The 26,360-nt window shown below is 37.2% G+C and overlaps 3 protein-coding genes across 4 annotated transcripts; 2 read left to right on the top strand and 1 right to left on the bottom strand.

The window, feature by feature from the left end:
• Positions 1 to 201: 201 nt before the first annotated feature.
• On the top strand, positions 202 to 2,731 carry LOC134537187 (radial spoke head protein 6 homolog A). The gene has a single exon (XM_063377450.1). The coding sequence runs from the start codon at positions 534 to 536 to the stop codon at positions 2,466 to 2,468; it is 1,935 nt and encodes a 644-aa protein (XP_063233520.1). The 5' UTR covers positions 202 to 533; the 3' UTR covers positions 2,469 to 2,731.
• A 13,310-nt stretch (positions 2,732 to 16,041) lies between these two features.
• On the top strand, positions 16,042 to 20,020 carry LOC134537699 (transcription factor MafK). Of its 2 annotated transcripts, none has more exons than XM_063378422.1 (3): positions 16,042 to 16,497; positions 17,561 to 17,727; positions 19,145 to 20,020. In XM_063378422.1, exons 1-3 carry the CDS (start codon positions 16,447 to 16,449, stop codon positions 19,344 to 19,346), a joined length of 420 nt encoding a protein of 139 aa, XP_063234492.1. In that variant the 5' UTR covers positions 16,042 to 16,446; the 3' UTR covers positions 19,347 to 20,020. The 2 variants fall into 2 exon arrangements, with proteins under 2 accessions (XP_063234492.1, XP_063234493.1); XM_063378423.1 differs by lacking the exon at positions 16,042 to 16,497 and adding an exon at positions 16,532 to 16,833.
• Positions 20,021 to 20,334: 314 nt separating this feature from the next.
• LOC134537697 (tRNA (cytosine(38)-C(5))-methyltransferase) lies at positions 20,335 to 25,850 on the bottom strand. The gene is made up of 4 exons (XM_063378421.1): positions 25,655 to 25,850; positions 23,344 to 23,530; positions 22,136 to 22,427; positions 20,335 to 20,945 (listed from the first exon to the last, which is right to left on the bottom strand). The coding sequence occupies exons 1-4, from the start codon at positions 25,707 to 25,709 to the stop codon at positions 20,412 to 20,414; spliced, it is 1,068 nt and encodes a 355-aa protein (XP_063234491.1). The 5' UTR covers positions 25,710 to 25,850; the 3' UTR covers positions 20,335 to 20,411.
• Positions 25,851 to 26,360: the final 510 nt, after the last annotated feature.

Here is a 26,360-nt window from a genome sequence, read left to right as displayed (position 1 = left end):
TGGACTCGCATTCTCGTATTCTGGGTCAAATTACGTTTCAGACATTCTGATTTAGGTTTCCCGAAATGTGGTACCAATATCAGAGTAAATAAATATGTGGTCGTTACTTGAATCCAAGGTCTATGCATGTTTAATGATATTTATGTATATTGACTTGAATCCAAGATCTGTGGATACTTTTATATATATATCTCTGAATGTTGACTTGAATCATTATTATGACTGTTGTTTTGACAATTTGTGATACAAACTTAGGAGCATTTTTAGAACAGGTACGGAAAGAATGCTACTAATGGGACTAAATGGATGATTACAATACTAGTGGTAATAGAAAAACAATACTGAATATTTTTGTCAATGTGGGTATATCTGTACAAAATAAAATTCTTCGCTGTGTTCTTTGAAACAGTATTCTTTGTATTGACTGTAGTAAGTTATTACATCACATAAAGTCTTGCGACAAACTTGTGGTAATTTACAAGTTAAACTAACTTAATTAACGTACTTCTGTAGACAAATCGCTGTTGATAGACATGTCTGACTTGGAAACTAGCATTCCAGCCATAGAAAATGTCGAAGAGTTGGCTCAGGATGTGTTCTTAAAAGATATGCTTCCAGACAAATCCGAGTCAGTAGTGGAAAGTGACATTACAGACGCAGAATTTGTCAGAGAGTTGGTTCGGAGTATAGTCTTAAAAGATCAGTTTGCTGACAAATCGCAGCCTGACTTAGAAGACCAGTTTGATCCTAGACTCGAACTTTATCCTCTACCAAGCCTGGAACAGGATGTTGAAGCTGCGAAGAAGTATCTAAACAAGGTTTACGACCACGAGGGAGTCAGTCTTTACAACCATCTCAGTGAGGTTCTGATGAAGATTTTAACCGAGCGACCCGACAATCCAGTCGAGTACTTCGAGCATTTCAGCCAAGAGGTGAAAGAATCACGCTCCTTTCCCGACCAAGACTTGCTGCGAGATGTGCACATGCCCCCAGATGCATACAGCGAGGCAGCGAGGCTTATGCCAATGTTTGAGGCAGAGCCACAGAATGACGAAGAAGACGAAGGTGACCAAGTTGATGCTATATCTCGTGTTAGAGACATTATGGAGACATCTTACTACTTTGAGCAGGTTGGGGTTGGTCTGACACATCAGGAAACATTTCTGATCTCGCTGGCTCTTCGCAGACTTTCACAAGATCGCACTATAGAACGCTTACGGTTTTGGGGGAAGATACTCGGAACAAAAAGTAATTATTTTGTTGCAGAAGCACAGATGACGGAGGATGAATATGAAAGAAGGAATGGAGAGATCGACGATGAGGAAGCGAGGCTTGAAGAAGAGAAAGCCAAGGTAGAGGAAGAGAAGGCTCAGGCAGATGAAGCAAAGGAAGGCATGGGAGTAGAAACAGAAAAACCCGAGGAAGAAGTGAGAGAGATAACCCCAGAAGAAGTGGAACGAAAAAAAGTGCGCGAACTGCTATCAAAACTACCCCCGATTCCAAAACCAATACTTAAGCCTCCAATTGAAGTGCCACCAGAGAGGCCTGGTACAGGTACAAATAAACTGGTGTTTTATGTATGTACTCGTCCTGGAGAAAGCTGGACCATGCTTCCTGATGTCACACCCAAACAGATCACTGTCGCAAGGAAAATAAAGAGGTTATTTACTGGTAATTTATCTACCGAGATTCACACTTCTCCTTCATTTCCAGGCACAGAGATGAACTATCTGAGGGCGCAAATAGCACGTATTTCTGCTGGTACACAGGTGTCTCCACGTGGCTTTTACGGCGCTGGCCAAGATGAAGAAGAGGAGGAAGAAGATGAGGAAGCTGTCACGCAGGATCTAGCAGAGAACCCCGACTATGAGCCATTGTCAATTAAAGAACTACTCGACATCGATAACTGGGTACATCACACTGCATATATTCTTGAACAGGGTCGTGTTGTATGGTGGAAGCCATCTACAGATGAAGAAGCGGAAGAAGAAGAAGAGGAAGAAAAGGATGAAGAGGATATAAACGACGAACTTGTTAAGGAGACTGGGCCACCCCTCTTTAATTCACTATCGGAGGATATCACACTTGAAACTGTCCCACCATGGATTATTCGTAGAAGTTCCCAACTTATACCAGAAACAGCAGTGACTGTAGTTACTTCTAACCTGTGGCCAGGCGCTTATTGTTTTGTTGCTGGCAAGAAGACAGACAACATTTACTTAGGTTTCGGCCACAAATTTACAAGTACCAACTTCACGCCAGAGCCTATGGACCCAATACAGAATGTGTACCCTGAAGGTCCAGAAATTATGGAGATAAACGATCCCACAATCGAGGAAGAAGAGACATGGCGTTTGGCACACATGCCTAAGGAGAAAAAGAAGGACGAAGAGGAACAAGAAGAAGAAGAGGAAGAAGCAGGCGAAGGCGAAGAAGATGATGATGAAGACGAAGATGAAGACGACTAGGATTATTATGAAAGCTTCGTATTTAATTCATCGAAATATTACTTATTTTCTCTTTCTCTGAGTTCAAACATTTCAATTATTTTTTATTGAAATAGTTTTTCTGTTGGAACAAGCAAAGTGTCTAAATAAATTAAGTTATCATATACTTAAATAATTTCTGTGCTCTTTGTATTTATTGTTTAGTTCAATTTGAGTAATTGTCAATAAATATTTCCAATTTACATATGTAACTTAAATTAACAAAAAAAAAAAAGCAAGAGTTTCGTCAGTATGTAACTTTTATTTCTGATTTTCAAATCAATGCACACTATCTGCCAACTTGTGATAATGAAGTAATTGGCGAAGTTTTTCGAAACACATTTTTAGATATTTTAGAGAATATCAGCATAAGTTTTAGTGCAAATTCATAATCAAAATGTGGTTTGTACCTAAGATACTTGTTTTGTTTTTAATCAAGCTCATAAAACTTAATTTACAACATGGATATTAAATAAATTCATTATTCCAACACCTCTTCCAATAAAGTTAATCAAATAATGTTGTAGGATTATTATTACATCAAAATATCACACATATACCTAGGTTGGTTTTACTAGAGGTAAGCCCTGAGGTTCTATTAAACATGTTTGATAAAATATTGTATGTTGAATGTTTGATGTACTAAACTAATTAAAATATTCCCCAGCGAAAACAGAAATTGGCAAGGTGTACGATCCTGGAATGACTGGGAAAATGGGGAAAAATAGGGAAATGTGTGCCAGCTGGTGTGAGGGAGGGAAAAGGTGACTGGGAACTGGCTCACAGTCGGCAGAGCAAGAGGGAACTCGAGAGTACAGGGTTCCACGGTATGGCCTCTGGGATGTCGATCACTTATTAAGTACGCATGTGGGAGTTCGGCATTAGATTAATTCAGCCAATCACAATGCACTCCTATAAACACCACAGCACTGTCTGACAAAATTATACTCTTGTTGTGTACTCTTTGTGTGTAAATATTGTCAGTAGGTTGGCGGGTCTGGATTGGCAAGTGGTGTGTTGTTGTTGTTGTTGTTGTTGTTGTTGTTGTTGTGAAGGCGAACTGGCGGGATTATGGACAATGAATTAGAGGAATGATGGCAATAGTGCAGTAATGTATTCGGGTAATTAATTGTGTATTAATGTATTGGTGAGGTTAAATACAACATTTGCGACGAGGGAAACGGATGTACGCCATTCCGGGATGGAACTAGATGAGGAACGGGAAATTGTAATTGATTGAGTTTATGGACATTGATAACCCATAATGGCTTTGTTTAGTTCGTTTGGCGAGTTCGTTCCTGGAAAAGATAAGTGGAAGACATATGTTGAACGTCTACAGTATTATTTTGTGGTGAACAGAGTTAAGGAAAAAGAGGAACAAAAGGCAATTTTATTTACTGTTTGTGGCACGGAGCTATATAACCTGGTAACATCACTGGTATCGCCTAAAGCAACCAGTGAAGTGACACTTTCTGAGGTTTTCGGGCTGTTGTCCAATCATTTTGAGCCCACTCCAAGTGAAATAGTGGAAACATAAATTTCACAAGCGGGATCAGCTTGAAGGAGATTCGGTGGCAGAGTATGTGGCAGAACTGCGGCGGCTCTCTACGCATTGCAATTTCACAGATATTGACAGAATGCTACGGGATCGCATAGTTTGTGGGGTAAGGGATAGAGCAGTGCAGCATACCATGCTTGCTAAGGCCAAATTGACGTATAATGAGGCAGTGGACTTGGCTACAGCAGCAGAAACAGCAAGTTGGAATGTGCACGATTTGCGCGGAACAACGAATGTCTTAATTGGAGCATTGTCAGAGTTGAGAACACACAAGCATGCACCAAACCCTAGACACACATCCAAAAACCCAAAAGTCTTTAACAGCAGGAATGCACCGGACAGCAGTTCCACCAGGTGGGGGATGGGAAATAAGCTAGTGACAGAGCAGTCACAATCATGTTGGCGATGCAATGGCTGGCATAATCCACAAGGTTGCAGACATCAGGGTTCAGTTTGCCATTTCTGTTCCAAACGAGGTCATCTAGAGCGGGCATGTATAACAAAAAAGACTCAAACCTCTAGCAGGGGTGTGATCAAGGGGACGAAAGATGGGAAGGGTAGTGCGAATTACAGCATGAAGGAGGATTATGATTCTTCAGAGCATGAGGCGGAAACATACAGCTTGTATAACATGAGTACAGGAGCATAAAATTGTCGACCACCAATCCACATGGAAGTATGGCTAGATGACAGGCGGTTGAACATGGAAGTTGACACAGGTGCAGGTCACACTATAATTAGCAACGACACATTCAAACTATTGTGGCCAGAGGAACCAGTGTTGTAAGATGCAAACTTGGTGCTCCACACATGGTCCCAAAAAACTGTAGGTGCTGGGATCATTAGAAGTAAATGTAAGAACTAAATCGGCATCAGCTAGGGTACGGTTCTTAGTGGCTGATGGGAAGGGTCCAAGTCTGTTGGGTCGTGGTTGGATGGAGCCCTTAGGGATAACCATTGAAGGAGTATATAGCTTGCATATGGGAAAGGTGGCAGAAGTGATAAGGGAACACTCTAAGGTATTTGATGTTGTGGAACAGGATCACTATACTGGCCCACTGGTGAGCATAGAAGTACCGTCAGACGCCAAACCAGTGTTTCGCAAAAGCCGGTCTGTAACTTTTGCCTTGGCAGAGAGTGTGGTGAAGGAAATTAACCGGTTAGTTGAACTTGGGGTTTACGAACCAGTTGCTTATTCACAGTGGGCAACACCCTTAGTACCAGTTTGCAAGGCTGATGGATCAGTACGAATATGTGGGGACTATAAGTGTACTGTCAACGTGGTTTGTAAGAAAAATATCTACCCACTACCTACCATTACTGAGGCATTTTCCAATTTAGCAGGTGGGAAAGTGTTTACCAAGTTTGACTTAGAGGAAGCATACTTGCAGGTAGCAGTGGATGAGAATTCAGCAGAACTCTTAACAGTAAATACAATGAAAGGGTTATTTAAGGTAGAACTATTAGTTTTTGTAGTTTGTAATGCACCAGCTATTTTTCAGCATTTAATGTCAACTTACTGTCAGGTATTCCTGTGTTGGACGATATATTAGTTACAGGACTAACTGAAGAACAGCACTGGCAACGGTGAAACAGGTGCTACAACGAAGTGAAGAAGCCGAGTTGCGGCTAAAGCAACCCGTGTGTTTTTGCGGGTACTTCGGTAACATTATTAGGTTACAGAGTAGATAGTGATGGTATACACCCAACAGACGATAAAGTGGAGGCAATCCACAAGGCCCCAGCACCTACCACTAAGAAAGAACTACAGGCCTCTTTAGGCTTGTTGAACTTTTATGAGAGATTCATACCTGGCAAAACAAGCATATTGAAACCCTTACATCGGCTGCTGGATCACGGGAAGGTGTGGGAATGGACAGAAGGACACGGCAAGGCTTTCAGGGCAGCTATAGAAATTCTACAGTCAGAGGCAGTGCTGGTGCATTATGATGCAAGGAAACCTATCATATTAACTTGTGATACTTCATAATATGGGCTGGTGCTGTATTGGCCCATGTCACTGAAGATGGTTGTGAAGCACCAATCGCTTTTGGATCAAGGACTCTTCAGAAAGCTGAAAATAATTATGCCCAGATCGATAAAGAGGCCTTGGCTATCATGTTTGGGGTTACAAAGTTCAGGCAGTATGTGACAGCATGGCCGTTCACCATTGTAATAGACCATAAGCCGCTTCTTCGGCTGTTGGACCCCCAGAAGCAGACTGCTGATATATTATCGCCAAGATTGTTACTTTGGAGCCTGGGATTGTCTGTGTATGATTACCATATCGTCCATAAATCAGGTACAGGGATATGACATGCTGATGCTTTGAGTAGACTTCCGATAGCTGCTTCGGCCATCGACATCCCAATAGTAGGAGATGTCCTGATGCTGGAAGCCCTTACCGATCCCCCTATCGAGGCTACTCGGTTGGCTAGATTGACAGATGAAGATACAGTACTCAGCAACGTGAAGGAAAATACGTTATCTGGTTGGCCCGCAGGCAAGATTACTGACGAACTCGCCCTTATTGGAGTCGTCAAAATGAACTTTCCCTTTACAAAGGTTGTCTGCTGTGGGGTAGTCGGGTGATTATACCTACAGTGGTACGAGGAAGCCTCATGAAAATACTGCATGCAGGCCACAATGGGATTGTATGGTCCAAATCAAGAAGTTACATGTGGTGGCCTCGAATGGTTCACGACATTGAACAGTGGGTGAGACACTGTTGTGAATGCCAGAGATTAAGAGCAAATCCACCAAAAGTAAGGGATGTTACTTGGCCTCCCGAAGAAAAGCCTTGGACCAGGCTGCACATAGATTTCTTCGGACCCTTTCAAGGGAAGGTGTTTTTAATACTTGTAGATGCATACTCAAAATGGCCTGAGGTGAAGTTAGTACCATCAGCATAATCTGCTGCCGTGATAACGGAGTTGAGAGGAATATTTAGTGTTCATGGCATTCCGGAGTGCATGGTGTCCGACAATCGTACAGCTTTTGTATCGCGAGAAATGAAGTTGTTTGCAAAACGAAATGGTATTAGACTTGTTCAAGCGACACCATTCCACCCATCAAGCAACGGGAAAGTCGAGCGCATGGTGCAGACAGTTAAAGGGAAAATGAAGAATCTGTGTAATGGAGATTGGCAGACAAGGCTAGCCAGGACACGTTTTGCACTTCGCACAACAGAAAGTGCTGGAACACAAACCACTCCAGCCGAAATGTTAATGGGAAGACTGCTACAAACTGTGTTGGATCAGATACGCCCTCAGACAGGGGTAAAGGAGACCCAGCCAGTACAAGAGGCGTCCAGAGGACCAGAGTGGCGGCAGTTTCACGTCAACGATCCAGTGCTATTCCGTAGCTATCCATAGTTATAGAGGAAACGAAAAGTGGCTGTCAGGAGTTGTGAAGTCAGCATGTGGGAGACTAATATATGAAGTAACAGATGATGATGGAGAATCACACAGGCGACATGTGGACCAACTGGTGCACAGAAAAGAGATGACCATTCCAGAAAAAAGCTTCAGGCACACCAGGGTGATGGGAAAGGCTTTGATAAAGGGCCTAGAAGGGTTAACAGGAGGACTACCAGTGCAGATGGAGAATCAACAAGACGACCAGCATTTGACAGGGGTCAACGATGATGAAAATTGTGGGATGGACAAGCAAGAGAACCAGAATGAACAGCAGCCATCGGGGCTAGACAAGGAAGAGACAAGTCAAGTTGTGAGTCCAGGATCAAGTCCGTTCAGAGGATTCACACAACCGGATCCATCAGGGGAGGTTCTGTTTAGGAAGAGAACATTTCACAGACGAGTAATACAACGTCCAGCTAGATTCAAGGACTATGTACGCAAATAACTTAGGTGTTGTGTACTCTTTGTGTGTAAATATTGTCAGTAGGTTGGTGGGTCTGGATTGGCAAGTGGTGTGTTGTTGTTGTTGTTGTGAAGGTGAACTGGTGGGAATATGGACAATGAGTTAGAGGTATGATGGCAATAGTGCAGTAATGTATTCGGGTAAATAATTGTGTATTAATGTATTGGTGAGGTGAAATACAACAACTCTCAACCAAAACTATATACAAAATATTGACAACAGATTTTACATGTGTGAACAATGATGTTTCTGAATTTCTTGGCTTATGGCCTAAACCAATGAAAACATGATGATTGTCTGCGAAATGTTAGATATTGCTCGTGACCACTCACGCTTTTCTCAAAAGACTCAGTTCATCATCAGAGTATGTCCTCTAGCCGAGAACTAGGTAGTGTCGCATTGCACCTCCAACCCTCCGCACTTGCTGCAAGGCCACTCATAGAACCAGGAAACACATGCAGTCCACCTCTCCCTCCTATTACACACGTGCCTGACACGACCCCAAACAAAATTTTTTGCTGGGCAGTGTATATTTAATACAAAACTAAGGTGCAATCATATTCTAAATCTAGCTAATTGCATTAAAAATATACATAGTATAAAATAATTAATAGCTAAAACTAAATGCAAAGTTAAACCAGGAACATTTTGCTGCAATGCATAATATAGGCTAAAGTGCACTATTGTTGAGGAGTGCCATTCCATAATGGGCTCAAAGGATAAAGAGGGCAATGAAGTTGCCAACAAAGTGGCTTGCTTTTCCATTCAATGAATCTTTATATTAGTGAAGTACACATAGGAGATTAAGGAGGACATTAAATTAAAAACTAAAATTATGGTAATGTCTTTGTCGTTCATAAAGTGATTCAGCTGTAAAAAGAAAATGATTCGTCTATCTTTTAAATATAATATAAATTTTATAATGGTACGAGTATTTACCATTACCCACAGTCTCATGTTTGGGCCCAGGGTCCTTGGGCCTAGCAATGACTGGGTAAAATTTAGGTGTGAAAATTACCAGGGAAGTGTGGCGAGGGGTGGGTGCCAGGATAGTTCTGTGTGTCTAACCAAACTTCTGCTGTCATGAGTCATCAGCCCCAGCATGGTCCACTAGATGTGTTGACTGAAGTTTACTTAATAAGAATTAGTTTGTATACTGTTGCACTTCCTTGTTCAGCATTATAATGCTGATTTATACATGAATTTATTTCAGGATAGACTCGAAATCAGACAGGATAGTCTTCAAGGCATGTTTATGTGTGTTTGACATGACACTCCTATATTGGTAAACTTTGCAAAATGTATAACATACTAGTTAGTAACTGATGTAACATAACTCTTAACCCAAATGTTCTAATGGCAGTCTTTGTCATCGTGATTGATGAGTCAGCTAGTACAGTACAAACAAATTCAACCAAAATGTCGGGCGCAGTGCTCCAGGACTGTGACTCAATATTAGTGATATTTATTTTGTTTGTTTGTAAGTTGCTGGTGGGTGTAAGCTCAGTTATAAATAACACCATTAACTCGCTGGAGTCGGTCAGTCCTGTAAGTTCAAAACTCTCCAGCATGGTTGAGTCGTGGAGTTAATTTGATGCAGCTGTGTTATAAATACACTGAAATATCGGCCCAGGGTCATGTTTGGAATTCAGTACAAAAAGGTTTGGGTTTAAAATGATTATAGTTTACCATCACCCATTGTCATGTGGCTGTGTCCCAGGGTGAGCCTAGTGGTTTTTAGTCATTGACCTATTGAAATCTATCCGAGAGGGCACCAGGCTAGTCTGAAAAGTAACATATGCTGTTGTGTAGGTCGTCGGCCCCAGTGTGATCCACTAGACTCTCAGACTGCTGGTTGGTGTTAGATGAGAATATCTAACGATGAAAACGATGCACAGTCCCTACACATCATAGGTTACTAATCCCTGACTGGTTATACTGTGAACTACTAAATAAAAGCAAAATTCTTTTGGAGAACATAATTTTTAATTCACACATAGAATGGCGAGAATTATATTGACGCCAGCCGCCGGTGCTCCCTCTGGGTCTCACAGGCCGTTACGTCCCAACAACACTAACTCGAATTGCGTGTGCAAAGAACACGCCCGTGCAACGAACATCCCCGTGCGTGATGTGCGCCGCGACGAACGGCAAGCCGATCGAAGCGCCCGGCCGGGTGTGGCAATGCAGTAGTGTGTGATAAATGTGTATTTTTCTATTCTTTCCATAAACCAAAATAATAACAATTTTAGAGATAATAAAGTAATATAAGAATTGTATAACATTGTAGAATAATTATTGTATATCTCAAATTAACAACTAAGTCCATAACTGTTCGTGGCTGTTTTCCCGCGCTCCACGCGTTTTGGCGGAGGTTCGGGCCGCGCTTTTGAGCAGTTGCCTTCCGGCACTCACCAGGGACGGTCGCTCTGCGCCCGTCGCGCAGACATCATCGCGCCAAAACCAGCATTTAGGCGACATGGTGTAAGAGCATCCTAAGTAATGACTGTTGTATTCGCAATCCAGTCGCGTCACGGCGATCAACAGTAACTTTCATGTTTTAGCATTTATTATCAAGTTAGGCTTTTCTAGGTTCATGGTTTAATTAACATTATTATATTTCATTTGTGTTATGTGTTCATAATCCAGCCGCGTCACGGCAGTCATCATTAACAGTCACGCCGCGTAGTATAATTTTTACATTCATCTAAACGTATTTGCAATCCATCATGAACTTTGACTTGTTAATATATGCAGTTGCATTCCTGTTTAAGAACTGTTGATCGTGTACTTTTGCCATTTCGTATTCAAATACAGTCATAATATAAATTTAGTTGCATCTTTTCAGTGCTGCAGTGGTTCGCCGCGGCCTTAGTTTTGTCAGTGCCGGCCTTATGATAGAACTTCTACACGCGCTTGCCGCCTAACCTGTTTGCGCGCAACGTCGGTATGTTAAACCAACCGTGTAGAGACGGTCTGACAACAGACTCGGCCAGCGTTGGACCAGCAAGTGTATCAAACCGTAATAAAGTGCAGTGTCTTTTCAGTCAGTTTCCTTTTATTTCAAGGCGCCCTGGGTGGCCTGAACAGCCCAGGTAGTTTAAACTAATGACGCACTCCTACCTGCAGCCACGAGGTCGAACCCCCCCCCCCCCCCCCCTCCTCTCTTGAGATAATTTTCAATCGATCCTGTAAGTTTATTCGGTAAACTGTAACAAGAACATTGCTACAAGAGTCGTGAATCGACAAACTAATTGTTTGTGAGTTATACATACCTATGTATGCGTGGTTTTATTCATTCAAAGAATACTCTGAAGTTAGCCAGTCCCAAAAATGTTTTACTTGCAGCATGGTCACGTGGCAGGGCGATGTTTATTGAGAGTAATTGTCCTGGCACCGAAAAAAGACCCGGAATGCATAGAGAGCTACTAGAAAGAAGGTTTCTGTTGTAGAATTATATTTACCCAGAATTATGCATAAATGTTGCAAAGTTGAAGGCTGCGCAAGGAATAATGTATCGGCCTTGAGCCGCGAGTTGATTACTTTCGAAAGTTTTGTCGTAAGGAAGGGAGGCAATGCCACCTCACGCCAAAACCGAAAAAGGAGTAAATATATTATTTTAAAAATTACCGAATATTATTTAGCACATCTGCCTTAATAATATTTGTTTTTGGTTACTATTTAAGTCCTTATAAATATTTAATTTTGGAATGGTATTTCAAGCAAAGGTTAAGTTGGTGTTTGTAAGGAGAGGTGTTTATCTGAGCCGAGCCACCAGCTGGTATGTGCGTTTCACAGGTAGGGGTGACCAGTGTTGCCAGACGTACGAGAGTTCTCGTATTTGTACGAGAATTTAGAACCTGTGTACGTTGTACGAGGTAAAGTTGGATCTCGTACGCTTTTGTACGAGAATTTTTGAAGATCACTATCAATGTCATTTTTTTTTTTTTTTTTTACCCAGGTTCTAGTAAGATATATTAGTTTTGTTGTATCGTTTTGTCAAAACAAGTGTATAACATTTTATTTGTAACTTAATACAATTTAGTGAAGTTCCTGCCCGACAGCGTTGACTTTTTTTTTTTTTTTGGCTGGCAACACAGGCGACGCCGACTAAAAGATAGTGTTTGTTTTTTATTAGCAGGTGCCAACCTCTATTTGTCTAAAAAAATGACCCAGTCAGAATAATGTTAAATGCACAACCCCTAACTCACAATTTAGAGTATTTTTGTATGTTAAATTAACGAAAATTAAAAAAAAAAACTAAATATTTTTTTAGGTAAAAAATAATGCAAAAAGAGTGAATGGCAGAAATAATTGTATTGTTGTGAAAATTGTTGTTAATAATGTTTTACTTATGTAATCATATGATTGTGAAAATTGTTTAGTTTAAATTTGTTAGGCTTGTAACTCCAATGTCAAGTATGTATATAAAAATATTGTAAAAACACATTTAAACTTTCGCTTTTACAATACCATTGTGTACGAGATTTTTTGTGTCTCGTACGAGAATTTTCGCTCCTTGGTACGAGACATTGACACTTACAATCTGGCAACACTGGGGGCGACTACTGGTTGTGCGTTGGGGACCAGGCTTCTGACCTGGAGAGAGGTACGACGTCAAGTTGCCTGAATTACTGTTTATAAACTTTGCAAGTAACACAAGAATGTAACACACAACAAATCAGAGATATATATTAAGAAAATTAGTGAAATTCTTATTTATATGCTTTAAAAACCTTTTTTGCTGTCACTGAGGTATATTTAACAATAGTTTTAAAACATGTTTGTAATACAAATAAAATCTTAGTTATCTATAAATCTTAATATTTAAAAGTTAATGTAAAAATTAACCTCAAATACAGTCGATGCGGGTGACTTTGTCCTGTGAGGATGACTTTGTGCCATTGAGCATTTTATCAAATAATATTTAATAACCATTAAACAAAAAAAAATTGTCCTTCTTCACGATAGTTAAAATTTGCACAGTTGGTGCTGCAATATGACAACATTGCATACTACTCTGCATCATACATGTGTTTTCAAAATGGCTGCTATGCATGATGGTCAATATTTTCATTGTTTTTGTTAGTGTTGTGAAGTGTTGTACAAAAACATAAAAGACTTACGATTTTAAAACTGGCTCCTTTGATATTCTACCACCAGGTATGTATTTAGCCACTTCCAGAATGTTTTATCGAACTGTTTCTTCAAAATATTTTATTTTAAGGTTATGTTTCAGCAAGGGTGGCTTTGTACCACGCGGTACAAAGTCATCCACACAGGTACAAATCCACCCTGGCATTAATATTTTGGTTTAATATTCTTTTTGTGTATGTAGGTTAAATAACAAGTAGGTTATTACATTTAAGTACAGCAGATTTAATCTGTTTTCAGATATATAAATCCACAAAATGCCCAATAAATATGTGCCACACCCTGACTCAAGGGCTTACAGAAGATATTCAGATGAAAAGTTGGAAGCATGCCTTACAGACATTGCAACAGGAAAGATGTCAGAAAGGAAAGCTTCTGCACATTACAACATACCTAGGCAGACTATACGAAACAAGACCAAAGGTTTACACAGTGGCAAAATTGGCGGTCAGAAGGTTTTTTCTGATGATGAAGAAAAAGAGTTTGTCCAACATATTTCGTGTGTAGCAAATTTGGGCTTTCCAATAACTAAGACTGATTTTCGTTTCATTGTCAAGAGTTACTTGGATAAGAAAAAGAAGAATATCAAGTGCTTTAAAAACAACTATCCCGGCCGTGAGTGGTGTAACCTGTTTTTAAAACGACATGACAAGGAATTGCGTGAACGTTTTGCACACAACATCAGCAAGAAACGTGCTAATGTAACAGAGAAAATTGTAATAGACTTTTTTGATCATTTGGAACAGGAACTGGATGGAGTACCACCTGAAAATATTTTCAACTTTGATGAGACTGGCATCAATGATGATCCAAGAAAAAAGAAGGTTATCTTTTCAAGAAAAAGTAAACATCCACAGTTGGTTGTGAACAGCAGTAAAGTTAACTACTCAGTAATGTTTTGTGGTACTGCTAATGGAGAAGTGCTACCACCATATGTAGTGTATAAAGGAACTCAACCTTTGGTAACATGGACTCAAGGTGGCCCACCCGGAACCAGATATGCTGCTTCAAAGAGTGGTTGGTTTGAACAAGCCACCTTTGAAAATTGGTTTGACACTGTTCTCTACCCAGAGTTAAAAAAGAAAGATGGACAGAAAGTTATAATATGTGATAACCTTACATCACACATCAGTTTGTATGTTTTGCGGCAATGTGACAAAGTCAAAACAAAATTTATCTGCCTACCTCCCAATAGCACACATATACTACAACCTTTTGATGTTTCCTTTTTCAGTCCATTAAAAAGCCATTGGAGAAAGCTTCTTCACTCATGGAAACAAACCAAGGAAGGAAAGAAGTACACTACTGTAACAAAGCAAGCATTTCCTGAGTTGTTGCATGAGTTGCTTAAAGCAAATGCTCCAAAAGCATCAGATAATGTACGTGCTGGTTTCAGGAAAACTGGAATTTACCCCACGGATCGTCGGCAGCCCATTGGTAGCCTACCGGAGTTTGGACTAAATGACCTGAATATTTCTGATGGTGTTGGACAAGCTTTTCAAGAATACATTAAACACATCACTGAGAATTTCACATCGCCGAAGTCTACTTCACGGAAACGACTTCCAGTAGAACCTGGGAAAAGTATTAGCAGTGAGGAGGTGGCACAATATCTGGAAGAATCTGCACTGAAGAAGAAGTCCTCCAAAAGTGTGAAAGGAAAGTGTTTAAGAAAGAAATTTGCACCAAGAAAGGCAAGTCATACTCAGGACAGTTCTAGTTCAGACTCTGAAGCAGGTAACTGTGAACTCATATTTGATGATACACCTGATGAATCTGCTGAAGAGTTTGACAGCTTCACAGAACAGCCATGTTCCAGCAGTTCAATCCAAACTTTGAAAAATAAAACACAATCTAAGGGTGATCTCTACAGTGTAAATGAATTTGTTGTTGTAGACTATGAAGGGACATTTTATCCAGGGAGGATCACTGAGATAAACAGGCAAAAGAAAGAACTTAAAGTCTCTTGTATGAAAAGGGCAGGGCAAGGATATTGGAAATGGCCTGAAGATAAAGACGAAATATTTTATGACATTAGTGCAGTGATTGATCGTGTGAACATGTCTTGTGTGCGGCAAGTATCAAAAAGAGGCCTTTTTTCCATCGAAAACTTAATTTTGAGCCAGCATTGGTCTGTGTAGTGTTAAACTAAAAAAAAAAAGTTTTAACACCTATTCAAGACATTTTTAGTTTGCTCTCAATGTTTTAGTATGTAATTTGTTAATATAATTGAAGTCAAATTAAACCAAAACATTAATATTGTGTGTGGAGTTAATATTTAAAGTGGAACAAATTCACCTGCTGTACAACTGTTCTCAATACAACACTATTTATGCGACAATTACCAACACGGTACAAGGTCACCCAACACATGTAGGTGACTTTGTACCACAACATTACTATTTTTTAATTTTCTAAAACTACACAGAAAATTAAGTTCTATATTGCTAAAGAAAGCACATTAAAAATACTTCCATACACGTATTTAATAAATAAGTTTTAAATAAATTAGGTTCTATAAATACATGTAAACATGCCTTAAGTGGTACAAAGTCACCCGCATCGATGTTATAGTAGATAGAAATGCGAGCCGAAATGCAAGTTGTTGAATTCTGCCTAATGTTTGCATTGCGTTTTTGTTTCTTGCTTTATTTTTAAAAATTAATATTCATAATCATCAATTTTGTATCCTGTGTTGCTTTCATGAATGTAAAAATTTGACATTGTGATCAGAACGAAAAGTTTTTGGGTCCTTATTTTATTATTAATGTCATATTAATAAGCGCTTATTATTACTATATAAAAAACTAAAACGAGTTATAAATTTGGATCAAAATTAAACTGCCTATTAATTAGAATATATATATATATATATATATATATATATATATATATATATATATATATATATAGAGAGAGAGAGAGAGAGAGAGAGAGAGAGAGAGTTATATTTTGAGTCAGACATTAAGTCGGGTTCCTGAAGATATTTAATTTTTTGTGTAGTTTAAAGTTCATCCGCTTGTATACGCTAGTGTACTTGACGTAACTGAATAATACCAGAATTTTGTTCATTTATTATCTTTGGTGTTGTATGCCGCCATGTATAATAATAAATAACTAAATAAAAACGAAAATTTTTGTATTTTAAAGGTTTCTGTTTTTAGTAATTTGCAAACGTATTTTTAGTATTCCATAATTATTTATCTTATAAATGAATCCCCCAATTTAGTTGGGAATCGAATAAATTTCAGGCTCTTCAGTTATTTTTCATGTTATCCCAACAATCCCAACAATGATTCAGCAGAATTTGTCTAGAAATTGCTCCGTACATATTGCAAGATTTACATTACATTAGTATTATCCATTATGCCTCCAGAAACAAAACGTGGAGAGAGAAAAAATTCGCTTTCAAGCCAGGTTAGCAGTTACGTTCGAGGTTGTGTTGGGCTTTGTGCACTGGAAGGTATTATAGCGATATGTGCTAGAGAGCGTCTTACAAATAGTGTTTTTGCGAATTCTATGATCCAGAAAATATATTTAATCCCATTTAACCATTGGAGTGCTTGTTAGTTAAAATGAAATTGCATTACCTTAAATAATTGCTGCAATGTAATTAGCAAAATAGTACTCTTTATTAGACGTATTTTGCTCAATGTCATGCTCAAAAATTTGTCAGGTCTTAGTTGACAGTTTCAACACATTAGTACCCCCATGTGTGTACCCCTGTCAACACCTAAAATTAACCATGAAGTGGTACGTCTGGATTGTTCAGCAAGGAGTTAGCAATTTTAATTTAAGGAAAATGTGTTCTTAGTAGTGTTTGTCTTTTTGGCATTAAGGGTATTATAAATGCAGGAGTGACTGGAGTACTCTGACGTCTGCCATGTTACCCACTTATGAAAAATATTGGTTTGACCCTACTTTCATTAGAGAATTGTAAAATTTATGTGCATAATTTTATTGCCAATAATTGACTAGAGGATACATTAAAAAAAAAACTTTCTTTTTACTCCTTGATATTTTAAAAACGTAAAAGGTAGTTTACTGTTTTAAAAGCTGTTGGATTAGCTACATTTAAAATACTGTATAATCTCGTGTTCTGGTTAGGTTATGTCGGCAACAGTGATTACCTCTTTATGTCTTCAGTATGTTAATGTAGCTAACTTAACCCAGAAAACCTTTATTTTTGCAAGAATCAGCAACATATACTAAAATCTAACCTCAGGAACATATATTAATTAATTCAAACTATCATAAACTCTGTCAAATCACCACTGCTCCATACATCTACATTTCAAACCACATGCGAACATCTTGTTTCAAATATTGAACATGGTTAAAATCATATATTTTCATGAACATGCTATTGGAAAATAAATCTGCCCGAGTTAAAAAATAATATAGTGATTGCTTTGCATTTATACAAAATTTTATGAAGTAAACAGATTCATTTTCTTTATTTAAAATTGTTTACTTTCAGGCCCCACTCTCTCCGGGTCCAGTTCTCGACATCAGCGATGACGAACTAGTTTCAATCTCTGTTCGTGATTTGAACAGACAACTCAAGCTGAGAGGTTTGACCAGAGAAGAAATAGTTCGCATGAAACAGCGCAGACGTACTCTCAAGAATCGTGGTTATGCTGCAAGGTAAGAACGTCTGCAGTCACTACAAAGTATCGTAGATCAAATTCCCAAGTCATTATTGCAGCAGCACAGCAGAGGAAAGAGCTTTTGGTAGTACTCAAACATAATAGTTCCTAGTCACACTAAGTCACATTAGTCTACAATACAGTTTGTGTCTAAGTAAGAAGTTCTTAGAGCTGCATTTCCTTACTGCTTTTATGTACATAACCCTAACCATTAAGGTCCCAGTCTACCTAGGCACATATATGTTGTGCAGAGCTTCATAAGAAACGAAAATCATTTAAGGATTTTCCCAGGGCAGATGAGTAGTTCTGTTTTTGTTTTTCATTTTTAATCTGTATTTTTAGAAGCGTGAAAATGGCTAAAATATATGTTTTCAGAGTAATTTTTAGAAATGAAACACCCAGTACAGATTCTTGAAAGTACTCAAGGTACTTGCATTACAACTTTATTTTAATTTCTCCGCCATATAATGTTATGATCATCAATCTAATCTCATAATTGTCCTATAGACTACAAGAACACTGCGTGACAGTTCAGAGCCTTGCGCTATAAACACCAGCAAACGTCATACTTATCATCCCACCTAACACAGATACACCCCTGACCGGGTGGGCGCCTTAATTAAGCAACAACAATGTCAAGCCAAATGTTTTAGCAATTTATCAGAAATTGATTTGTTTTTTTGGAATTACTCTGATACCACAATACGTAATCAGCTGAAAAACAAAATTTTTGTGAATTCAACATTCCATAGGGAACCAGTTGTAACATAAACTTCTGTATGTGTTACAAAAGTAAAAATTATCTTCATTATTGTCAAAAGTGTATACATTACAAGATTTTTAAAATTGCCAGTTATTTTTTTTCTTCCATCCTTATGCATATAAACACCCTTAAAACCTTTCAGAGGTCCCTATACCAAATTTCCTTTCCAGGTTTTTTAATGGTGCATTTAATACTAATAATAATAATTAAATAGTTTGTTTGTCTGTAGTTTGCATAGCCAGAGATGAAAAGGCCTGGAGCAATGAAATTCAGTACACATATTCTCCAAGTGTCCGTTTGCACCTCAAAATTATCTTTTCTAAATTTGTTTTAGTTATTTTATTTAATTGTTTATAGACACCTAACTATTTCATTGTTGTTGATGCTTTCTACATCTCCTGGCAATGAATATTGCTGCTTTGTTTATGTGTATAAAGTATCATTAAAAAAAAGGTTGAAAGCATAATTAAAAAAAAAAAAAAAAAGTTACCAAAACAAACAATAAATTAGTGAACATAAGTATGTCATGCATGCAAAATGTATATGCTTAGCTTGCAAGATTTATACCACTTATTTTATCGGTCCTCAGAACTAACACATTGGCTGCTGGGACCAAATATTTTGACAGCGTCACTCTTTTTCTTGTCTACAGTTGCCGCATTAAGCGTATCGAGCAGAAGGACGAGTTGGAGACGGAAAAATCCCAAGAGTACAGAGACATGGAAGCAATGCACGACAACAACAATAGAATGAGAGAAGAGGTGGAGACACTCAGAATGAAGTACGAAGCACTAAAGAAATTTGCCGCTCTCAAGAAAGTGCCTATTCCTCCCGAACTGCAATCTATCGACTGATTATACACAAGGTCAACAGACACTGTGTTAATTTACAGTGCTCTAATGGAGGCTTGCATCAAAGTTTGTACATATAAAGTATATTTTCATTATTTTTATATAATTTTGAGTTGTGAAAAGTATGTGACAATTTTGAGCTTTATTCAGGTGTGCACCCTTCATTAATAATTCAAAACATTGCACATTTTGAGTAGTTCTTTATTGCAAGGTTATCTTTAAATGTATGAAAAATTTTTTTTTGGAAGTAACTATCACAATTATTTAATTTTTCGAAATAAATTATAGATATCACAAACCAGCTAATGATTTTCATTATTTTCACCCATATAGTAGTTTTACTATCAGCTGAAATTCCATTCAAACATTTTGTGCACTTTTGAAAGCAACTGTAAAAAAAAAAAGTCTGCCTTTATCTGGGAATAAACATGTTAAATGTCTGGTACACTCCCAGTTTCACACTATAAAGTTCTATAAAAAGTGACACGTTTAAAATTTATTATCATTAACATTGGTTTTTAACAAGGTTATTTACAGTCAGTGTTGGGGAGTAATTAATGTAATTACAAGTTCTTAAATTACTTTTCTTGTAACGAAACAAATAATTGTTTAAATTGTAAATAATATTGTAATTTTTACTTAAATTTACTCATAAAGGTGAAAAGAGCAGTTGTTACATTTATGTAATTGTTACATTATTCTTATTTTAGATGTTTTGTAATACACCTGAATAGATGTGATTTTGTTACAGCGTGTGCATCACTTCCATTCACATATCTATGGTAATTTTATGTCAGTTGCATGTTTCCTTTCAAACTATTTTCTATGGTTTCAAGAGCAAAGTTTTGTTAACACTGTTTTAGGTCTTAAATGTTTGTGGACAGTGATAGGTCATGAGAGATGGTAAACACAACGCAGGACAGGATCTCTGACGAAAGGAAATCGGCCGCAGCCTACAATAAGGACTCGTGGTTATAAATAAAAGGTACAATGTTAGTAAAATATAATTTACTTAAAATAAGATCACAATCATATTATTAAATAAAAAAGAGTAGCGTCAGTGAGGCGTCACGCCACGAGCAATGCGATCAGCAGTGCCACCACGTGGACGTTGACGCTGTTCCCCAGCAGCCTGTACCTCTGCTTCCACGTGACGTCCTCGGGGAAGCCGAAGCACTCGGGGAAGCACATGAGCCTCGCTACCTCCCGGTCCGTGAAGTAGCGCAGCCGCAGGGCCTTGAGCCGCGGCAGGTCGCCCGCGAGGCCCAGCAGGTCCCCGGGCGGCGGGGCGGGGCACAGCACGGACCCCGTGCCCTCCACGTAGCGGCCGTACGCCTTGGTGAAGCAGCACGAGCGGGCGCTCCGCGGGCCCACCAGGTCCAGCAGCGGGAAGTGCCTCGACAGCAGCTTGTCGGGCAGCAGGAAGCCTTCGAGGTGAACATCGTCCAGTTCATTCTCCAGGAAGTGCCGCAACTCGAGGCACCCTGTATCGCTCGCCGTCGAAACTTCACTACATATCCTCCCTCTGAGCCCGGAAATCACGCGGCGAATACCAACTGTTCGTTCGCAATCATCACTTTTCAATTCTGGCAAATGCTCCATCTGCAACAAAAAATTTCATGAACTGAGCCGGTGATTTATTGCGAATGTTTTACTGATACCGTACAGGAAATTCCAAAAGACTATATAAGGTTGTTCTTGGGAAGTACATTTACTTGCTGCTAAATGACTACATTGGTACTTTTGTTTTACAAATGACAAAATAGTTCACCAGACAAAATCCAATTCCCCTTGTAGGTGGTTGAGTTTATTGCTTTATTTCAAATCTTCTTCCTACTAAATTTACTCTGCAAAATAAATTGACCAGAAAGTAAAAGTACATATTTATATTTGGAACAAGAGTACATTCTGTTTCAAAATTTAAGCATGATTTAATTGTTTTATAAAGCCAACCACTATGTACTAAAATGTTAACCAGAACCTTATTTCTGAATTTAAAAAAAACTTGATATGTTTACTGGGTCGTGTGTCACCTTAAGAGATTGTTATTTCTAATATTATTGAAATGAATATTTTTTGTAACCATTAAAAAAAATTAAACATTAATATTTTAGTATAGAATACCAATAATGTCAACTTTATGTGATAATGATTTTCATACAAATAGTCTCCTAAGATCTCAAGTGTAGTATCACTGTTTACCACGAATGACGAAAATAACGTTCAAAATAACGGTTTACTATTTCCCATGCCATCACCTCTGCAATATTTCCACTAAACTTCAATTCTTAAATTTTTGTCAGAAAATCAAACTTTGATTCACTGACAATCAACTCTTTCATGCATGTTTCACTAGAAACTTATTTCTTATTTCTTCCCCAGTAAGATTCAATCAGTAGACTTATTGTTATTTGTTACATTAAAATTAAATCTCTATCTGAATATGTCATTCTTTTCAATTACATAGTATTTTTAAGAAGTAATGAGGATCAGAGACACACTAGCCACAATAATTTTTCCCCTTTTTGCCTCGAACTGTGTGTGCCATACAATTCATAAAAGTGACGTAAACTAATTTAATGCTGGTATATTGGGAAAGATAACGCAAAAAAAGAAATTGAATGGAAAGGAAAATTGAAGTAATTTTCTTTATTTGAGTTGTGATTGGCCCACACTACTATATATTTTTTTTAAATTATTTATTTATTCAGTTGTAACACACACACCAACAGTTTTGCAAATTAAAATAAGGCAATATACAGACTTTTTTAATGTCACGTATATTTACTCACCAAAGAACCCACTTGAAAGCAAAATGGAAGTGTATTTGGTTTTGCTATCAAATAATAACGATGTCTGGAATTTGGAATGGAAAGCTGTGACGGGCTCAGAATGAACTCTTGGAAGACAAAGTCAATTCTCAGCATTGCTTGCACAAGCCTGTTCCTGGCTTCAGACAGTTCGAAACCCTTGACGTTTTCCACGAGCACATACTTGAACGGGTCTTTCAAATTGGGCAACACTTTAATTATGTGAAGAAGAGGAGAGCTCCTATCGTCTGCAACATCTTTCTTCAGTCCAACCCTGCCGGCAAAAAAGAACTCTCTTGCTCATGGCGCTGGACAGTCAGGCAAACAACATTCACTGCTGAAAAACCATCATAAATAAAAAAATTTTAATGCATTTTGAATTTCAGATTTTAAATGTATATCTACTTGGATTTTGAATGTGTCATGCTCCCTTACTTTGCAAGCATAGGTGACAATTATGACTGACTATGGTGTATAGGTAAATGACTGTTACATAAATAATGCTGAATGTACTGCACTGCTATTTTTATCTGCTATTAAAGTTGGTATTTTAAACTCAATTAACTTTCTAATACTCATCAGTAATTTTTTTGTATAAAAAAATGTTAAGAAAACTTTGAAAGAACTAATGCCATATGTTTATACAATACTCTCATCAGTACAAAATGTTTTTTCAGTCCCTAGAATTCACATATAATTTTTAATGCTAAGCAGTGACACATTCTTTCATAATTTATGTTCAGAGTAGCACAGTATTAAAACATTTTTTTTTTAAATTACTAATGTACTTTACAAAAAGTTGTAATTTAGTATTCCTTAGAAGAAAAAAAAAATGTTAATATTGTCTTGTATTTTTCTATAATTTTTTTTATAAAATTTGTAATTTAACTAATTTTACAATGGTTTGGTTAATACAAACCTCTTATTACACAGTGCAAAAATTATGGTCCTTTCAGGTTTATATGTATCAGGTTTGACTATATGCTACTCATGGTCATGAGCAATAACCAGAAACATGCCCAGGTAATGGCAATCTTGTGTCTACATTTGCGCTATTTCCTTATAATTTATTTTACTTATATAATACTTGAGTACTGTTATTCATAATATTCAGCTACTAGTACCACCGGCCTGGAATCCTAACCTCTAAAGGGGATGGATTAAAAAATAATTGATTTTATAAACTGCACCTTGTGAAAGGCTGACAAGGTGGACTCATCAGTATCATGTCAATATTCAAATTGTTTATTTCTTCTGCAGAGAGCGACAAAATGTTACGTGACAACAATTTTGTCTGTGGAAAGTTGTGTCTATAGACATGGTTGGCAACAGTGTTAATATCAATGGCCATCTTCACTGTTGAGTTGATGTCACATTCTGAAATAAAAGAACATACCGTAATGCAGAAAACGTTACAGCAGAAGCTAAAACCATAGTTTTTTTTTATCAATGACATAATGCTTGGCATTACAGTTGTGGCATTGTTATACAAAAAAAAAAACTGTAGTTATAATATGCTATCATCTGGAAACTAAAATGCATAAAAGCTTTGTGTAATGTGTGTTGCACCAGGAACTTTTTAATAACAATAAAAAAAACCTTATCAACCATTGAGATGCCAAATGATTATTGTGCTGGTACTTAAGTCATACATAATATGTTTTTGACTACAAGCCATGGTAAAATTGTGCTTTGAACACATGTCACATCTCGAACTCTTAACACACCATGAAAAACACTTTGACTGTTATTCAATACTTTTTCACTAGTCAGTCAACAGTAAACAAAAATACAAATTTAAGAGGTGTGTAAAAAGAAGACTACAAAATAATTGACACTTTTTTTTAAAAATTCTTGTTAAGTTCTTGACGATACAACAACCAACTTCATGAATGGTTCATAAATATTATTCATTATTTTTGCTGGTTTCACTGACTGATACCTAGTCAGTCAGTCAGTTGATTCATAAACTTAAACAAATAAGAGCCAGGGTTCATTTCATCACTTCTGAACTAACAGGTGAATGCTACAATTAATGCTTTGCTTGTCCCTTGCTACAGTAGGTTTCATAATGTATTCTAGGTCTAAAAAAAAGAAACATTGAAACATAATTCAGTATTAAATCATGCACGGAACATAAGTGATTTATGACACCATGGAGATATGCAAACACTTTCTACCAGTAAGTATGTATCTTTCACGTACATAAAGTTTCAGTAAGAGAAACACATGTAGTAAACATTATACTTGTTGTGACACAACATAAAACTGATGCCTCTAGGAAATATTATACCAATATGAACTGATGGCTAAACAATGCTGTAAATTATCAACCTAATACTGCTTCGGGAGCAGACACTCTTCAAGTTTGAGTGCATCACAGCTCTACTGTGTGCATGATCCACTAACAATACTATTTCCAAGTCTGGCATTTTTCTTTGCTGCTACATGATGTAACTCAAGCCCTTTGGGTATTGATGGATGATGTTACAGTGATTTCAATAAGTAAGTAGCTTGTAATAAAGTTTTCATTGGTTTTAATTTTAATTTTCTAGCATAAGTTAATAATCTGGTGATTCTTCCTGTGGTTCAATAATTATAATAAATGTTTTAAAGAAGGAATAAAACGCTGCAGGGGTAAATATGTAGTTGAGCGGTATTTGCGAAAAAAAATGTTAAAAATCCGAAAATACCTTTATTAGACACTCTTCAACTTCCTCTTTTCATTAAAAGCGGCAGAGGTAAGAAATTCCAAATACTTTAGGAGATATCGAATTTTTTAATTTCATCATATGTAGTTGAGCGGTATTTGCGAAAAAAATATGTTAAAAATCCGAAAATACCTTTAGTAGATGCTCTTCAACTTCCTCTTTTCATTATAAGTATTTAGAATTTCTTACCTCCGCCGCTTTTAATGAAAAGAGGAAGTTAAAGAGCATAGAATAAAAGTATTTCGGATTTTTAACATTTTTTCGCAAATACCGCCCAACTACATATTTACCAAAAAAATCTAGTCATAATTTTTAATGTAATTTTTTGTAACGATTAACCAATATAAATTAAGTTACACACATTTTCTGAACTTTAAATATTTATTTAGAAAAGCTCTCGAACTTTACAATATACGACCTTAAAAGCAAGTCACATCAGCTTGTGTTAAAAACACAAACTATTCTAAAATTTTTGGTGATTAGTAGCATGCTACCTAATGATTGCTTGCTGTGTGGTATTAGCTAGGCTGACCAACGAACTTACTTTAACGACCCTAAACAACCCATCAGTACCCTTTGCATATAATCACCTTATGGGTAAAACAAACACTTAAATACTTCAATGTCGCTTCGGCAAATCAATTAGTATTAATTCTAAATGCCGTTATAATGTATATATTTTATTTATTTACTAATTTCCAGTACGTCGTTACTGTTTAAGTGTACCCTAACCTCTGTACGGCCTTTTGTGAATATTAAAATTATTATGAATACTCTAAATTTTTGTTACCTTTCAACGCATAGTGCATTCCACCAATTCCACTAAACAATTCTAAAACTTTCATTAGTATAAATAAAGTAGAGCTAGTTTAAACTACTGTCTTGTGTCTTCGAACGTTTTTCTGTTTACACTCAAACACGTGTATGTATTTTTGTGTAGTATTTTTTTATTACGCATACGAATAACGTTAAATGGAGCCCACAATACTTAACTCCATAGAATAAATAAGTTAATTTGTAGTCTTTGCTTTTAAGCAAAATCCATAGTGTGAAAATGAAGGTAAAATGTGAGTAGTAATATAAAAAAATGTAAAAAATTGTATTTATGTTAATTTTAACAAACATGAGACAAGTTAGTTCTGAAGGATATAAGGATACCGAGAAAGAGAAACTTATGACGAGTTCACCCGGTAGACTATTAAGACAAAAAAAAATACCCGCATACCTAGGATACAAAAATTGAATTTAATATATGTATTAAAACCATTATAGACTATATTATTCATGTTGTATTACTTGTTAGGTATTGTTACTTTGTCGTAAATGTGTCATTTTGCGCAATTAATATTATTACGTGAAGTAATGTTATATGCATGAAACTCATTACATTCTAACATATAATTTAATTGCTTAAAAATTATATTTTTATTCTTATTTACTTGTACATGATAAAATGTGTTTAAAAACCATGAAGATTAAAAAAAAGTATCACATAT

The sequence above is a fragment of the Bacillus rossius genome, chromosome 12 (assembly GCF_032445375.1).
Source record: "Bacillus rossius redtenbacheri isolate Brsri chromosome 12, Brsri_v3, whole genome shotgun sequence".
In the NCBI taxonomy this organism is placed as follows: domain Eukaryota; kingdom Metazoa; phylum Arthropoda; class Insecta; order Phasmatodea; family Bacillidae; genus Bacillus; species Bacillus rossius.
The sequence above is the reverse complement of the archived record's forward strand: the minus strand, read 5'-3'. Positions and strand labels throughout refer to the sequence as shown.

Bases quoted from the DNA above. Each gene is read 5' to 3' on its own strand.
- LOC134537187 (XM_063377450.1), top strand. From the start codon at position 534: ATGTCTGACTTGGAAACTAGCATTCCAGCCATAGAAAATGTCGAAGAG.
- LOC134537697 (XM_063378421.1), bottom strand. From the start codon at position 25,709: ATGAAAGTTTTAGAATTGTTTAGTGGAATTGGTGGAATGCACTATGCG. The intron at 22,428-23,343 runs GTGCAGTTTATA...TTTTGCCGGCAG, and splicing joins CCTTGTCAGCCTTTCACAAG to GGTTGGACTGAAGAAAGATG. The intron at 20,946-22,135 runs GTGAGTAAATAT...TTTTTGTTGCAG, and splicing joins GCTTTCAAGTGGGTTCTTTG to ATGGAGCATTTGCCAGAATT.
- LOC134537699 (XM_063378422.1), top strand. From the start codon at position 16,447: ATGCCTCCAGAAACAAAACGTGGAGAGAGAAAAAATTCGCTTTCAAGC. The intron at 16,498-17,560 runs GTTAGCAGTTAC...GTTTACTTTCAG, and splicing joins AAAATTCGCTTTCAAGCCAG to GCCCCACTCTCTCCGGGTCC. The intron at 17,728-19,144 runs GTAAGAACGTCT...TCTTGTCTACAG, and splicing joins AATCGTGGTTATGCTGCAAG to TTGCCGCATTAAGCGTATCG.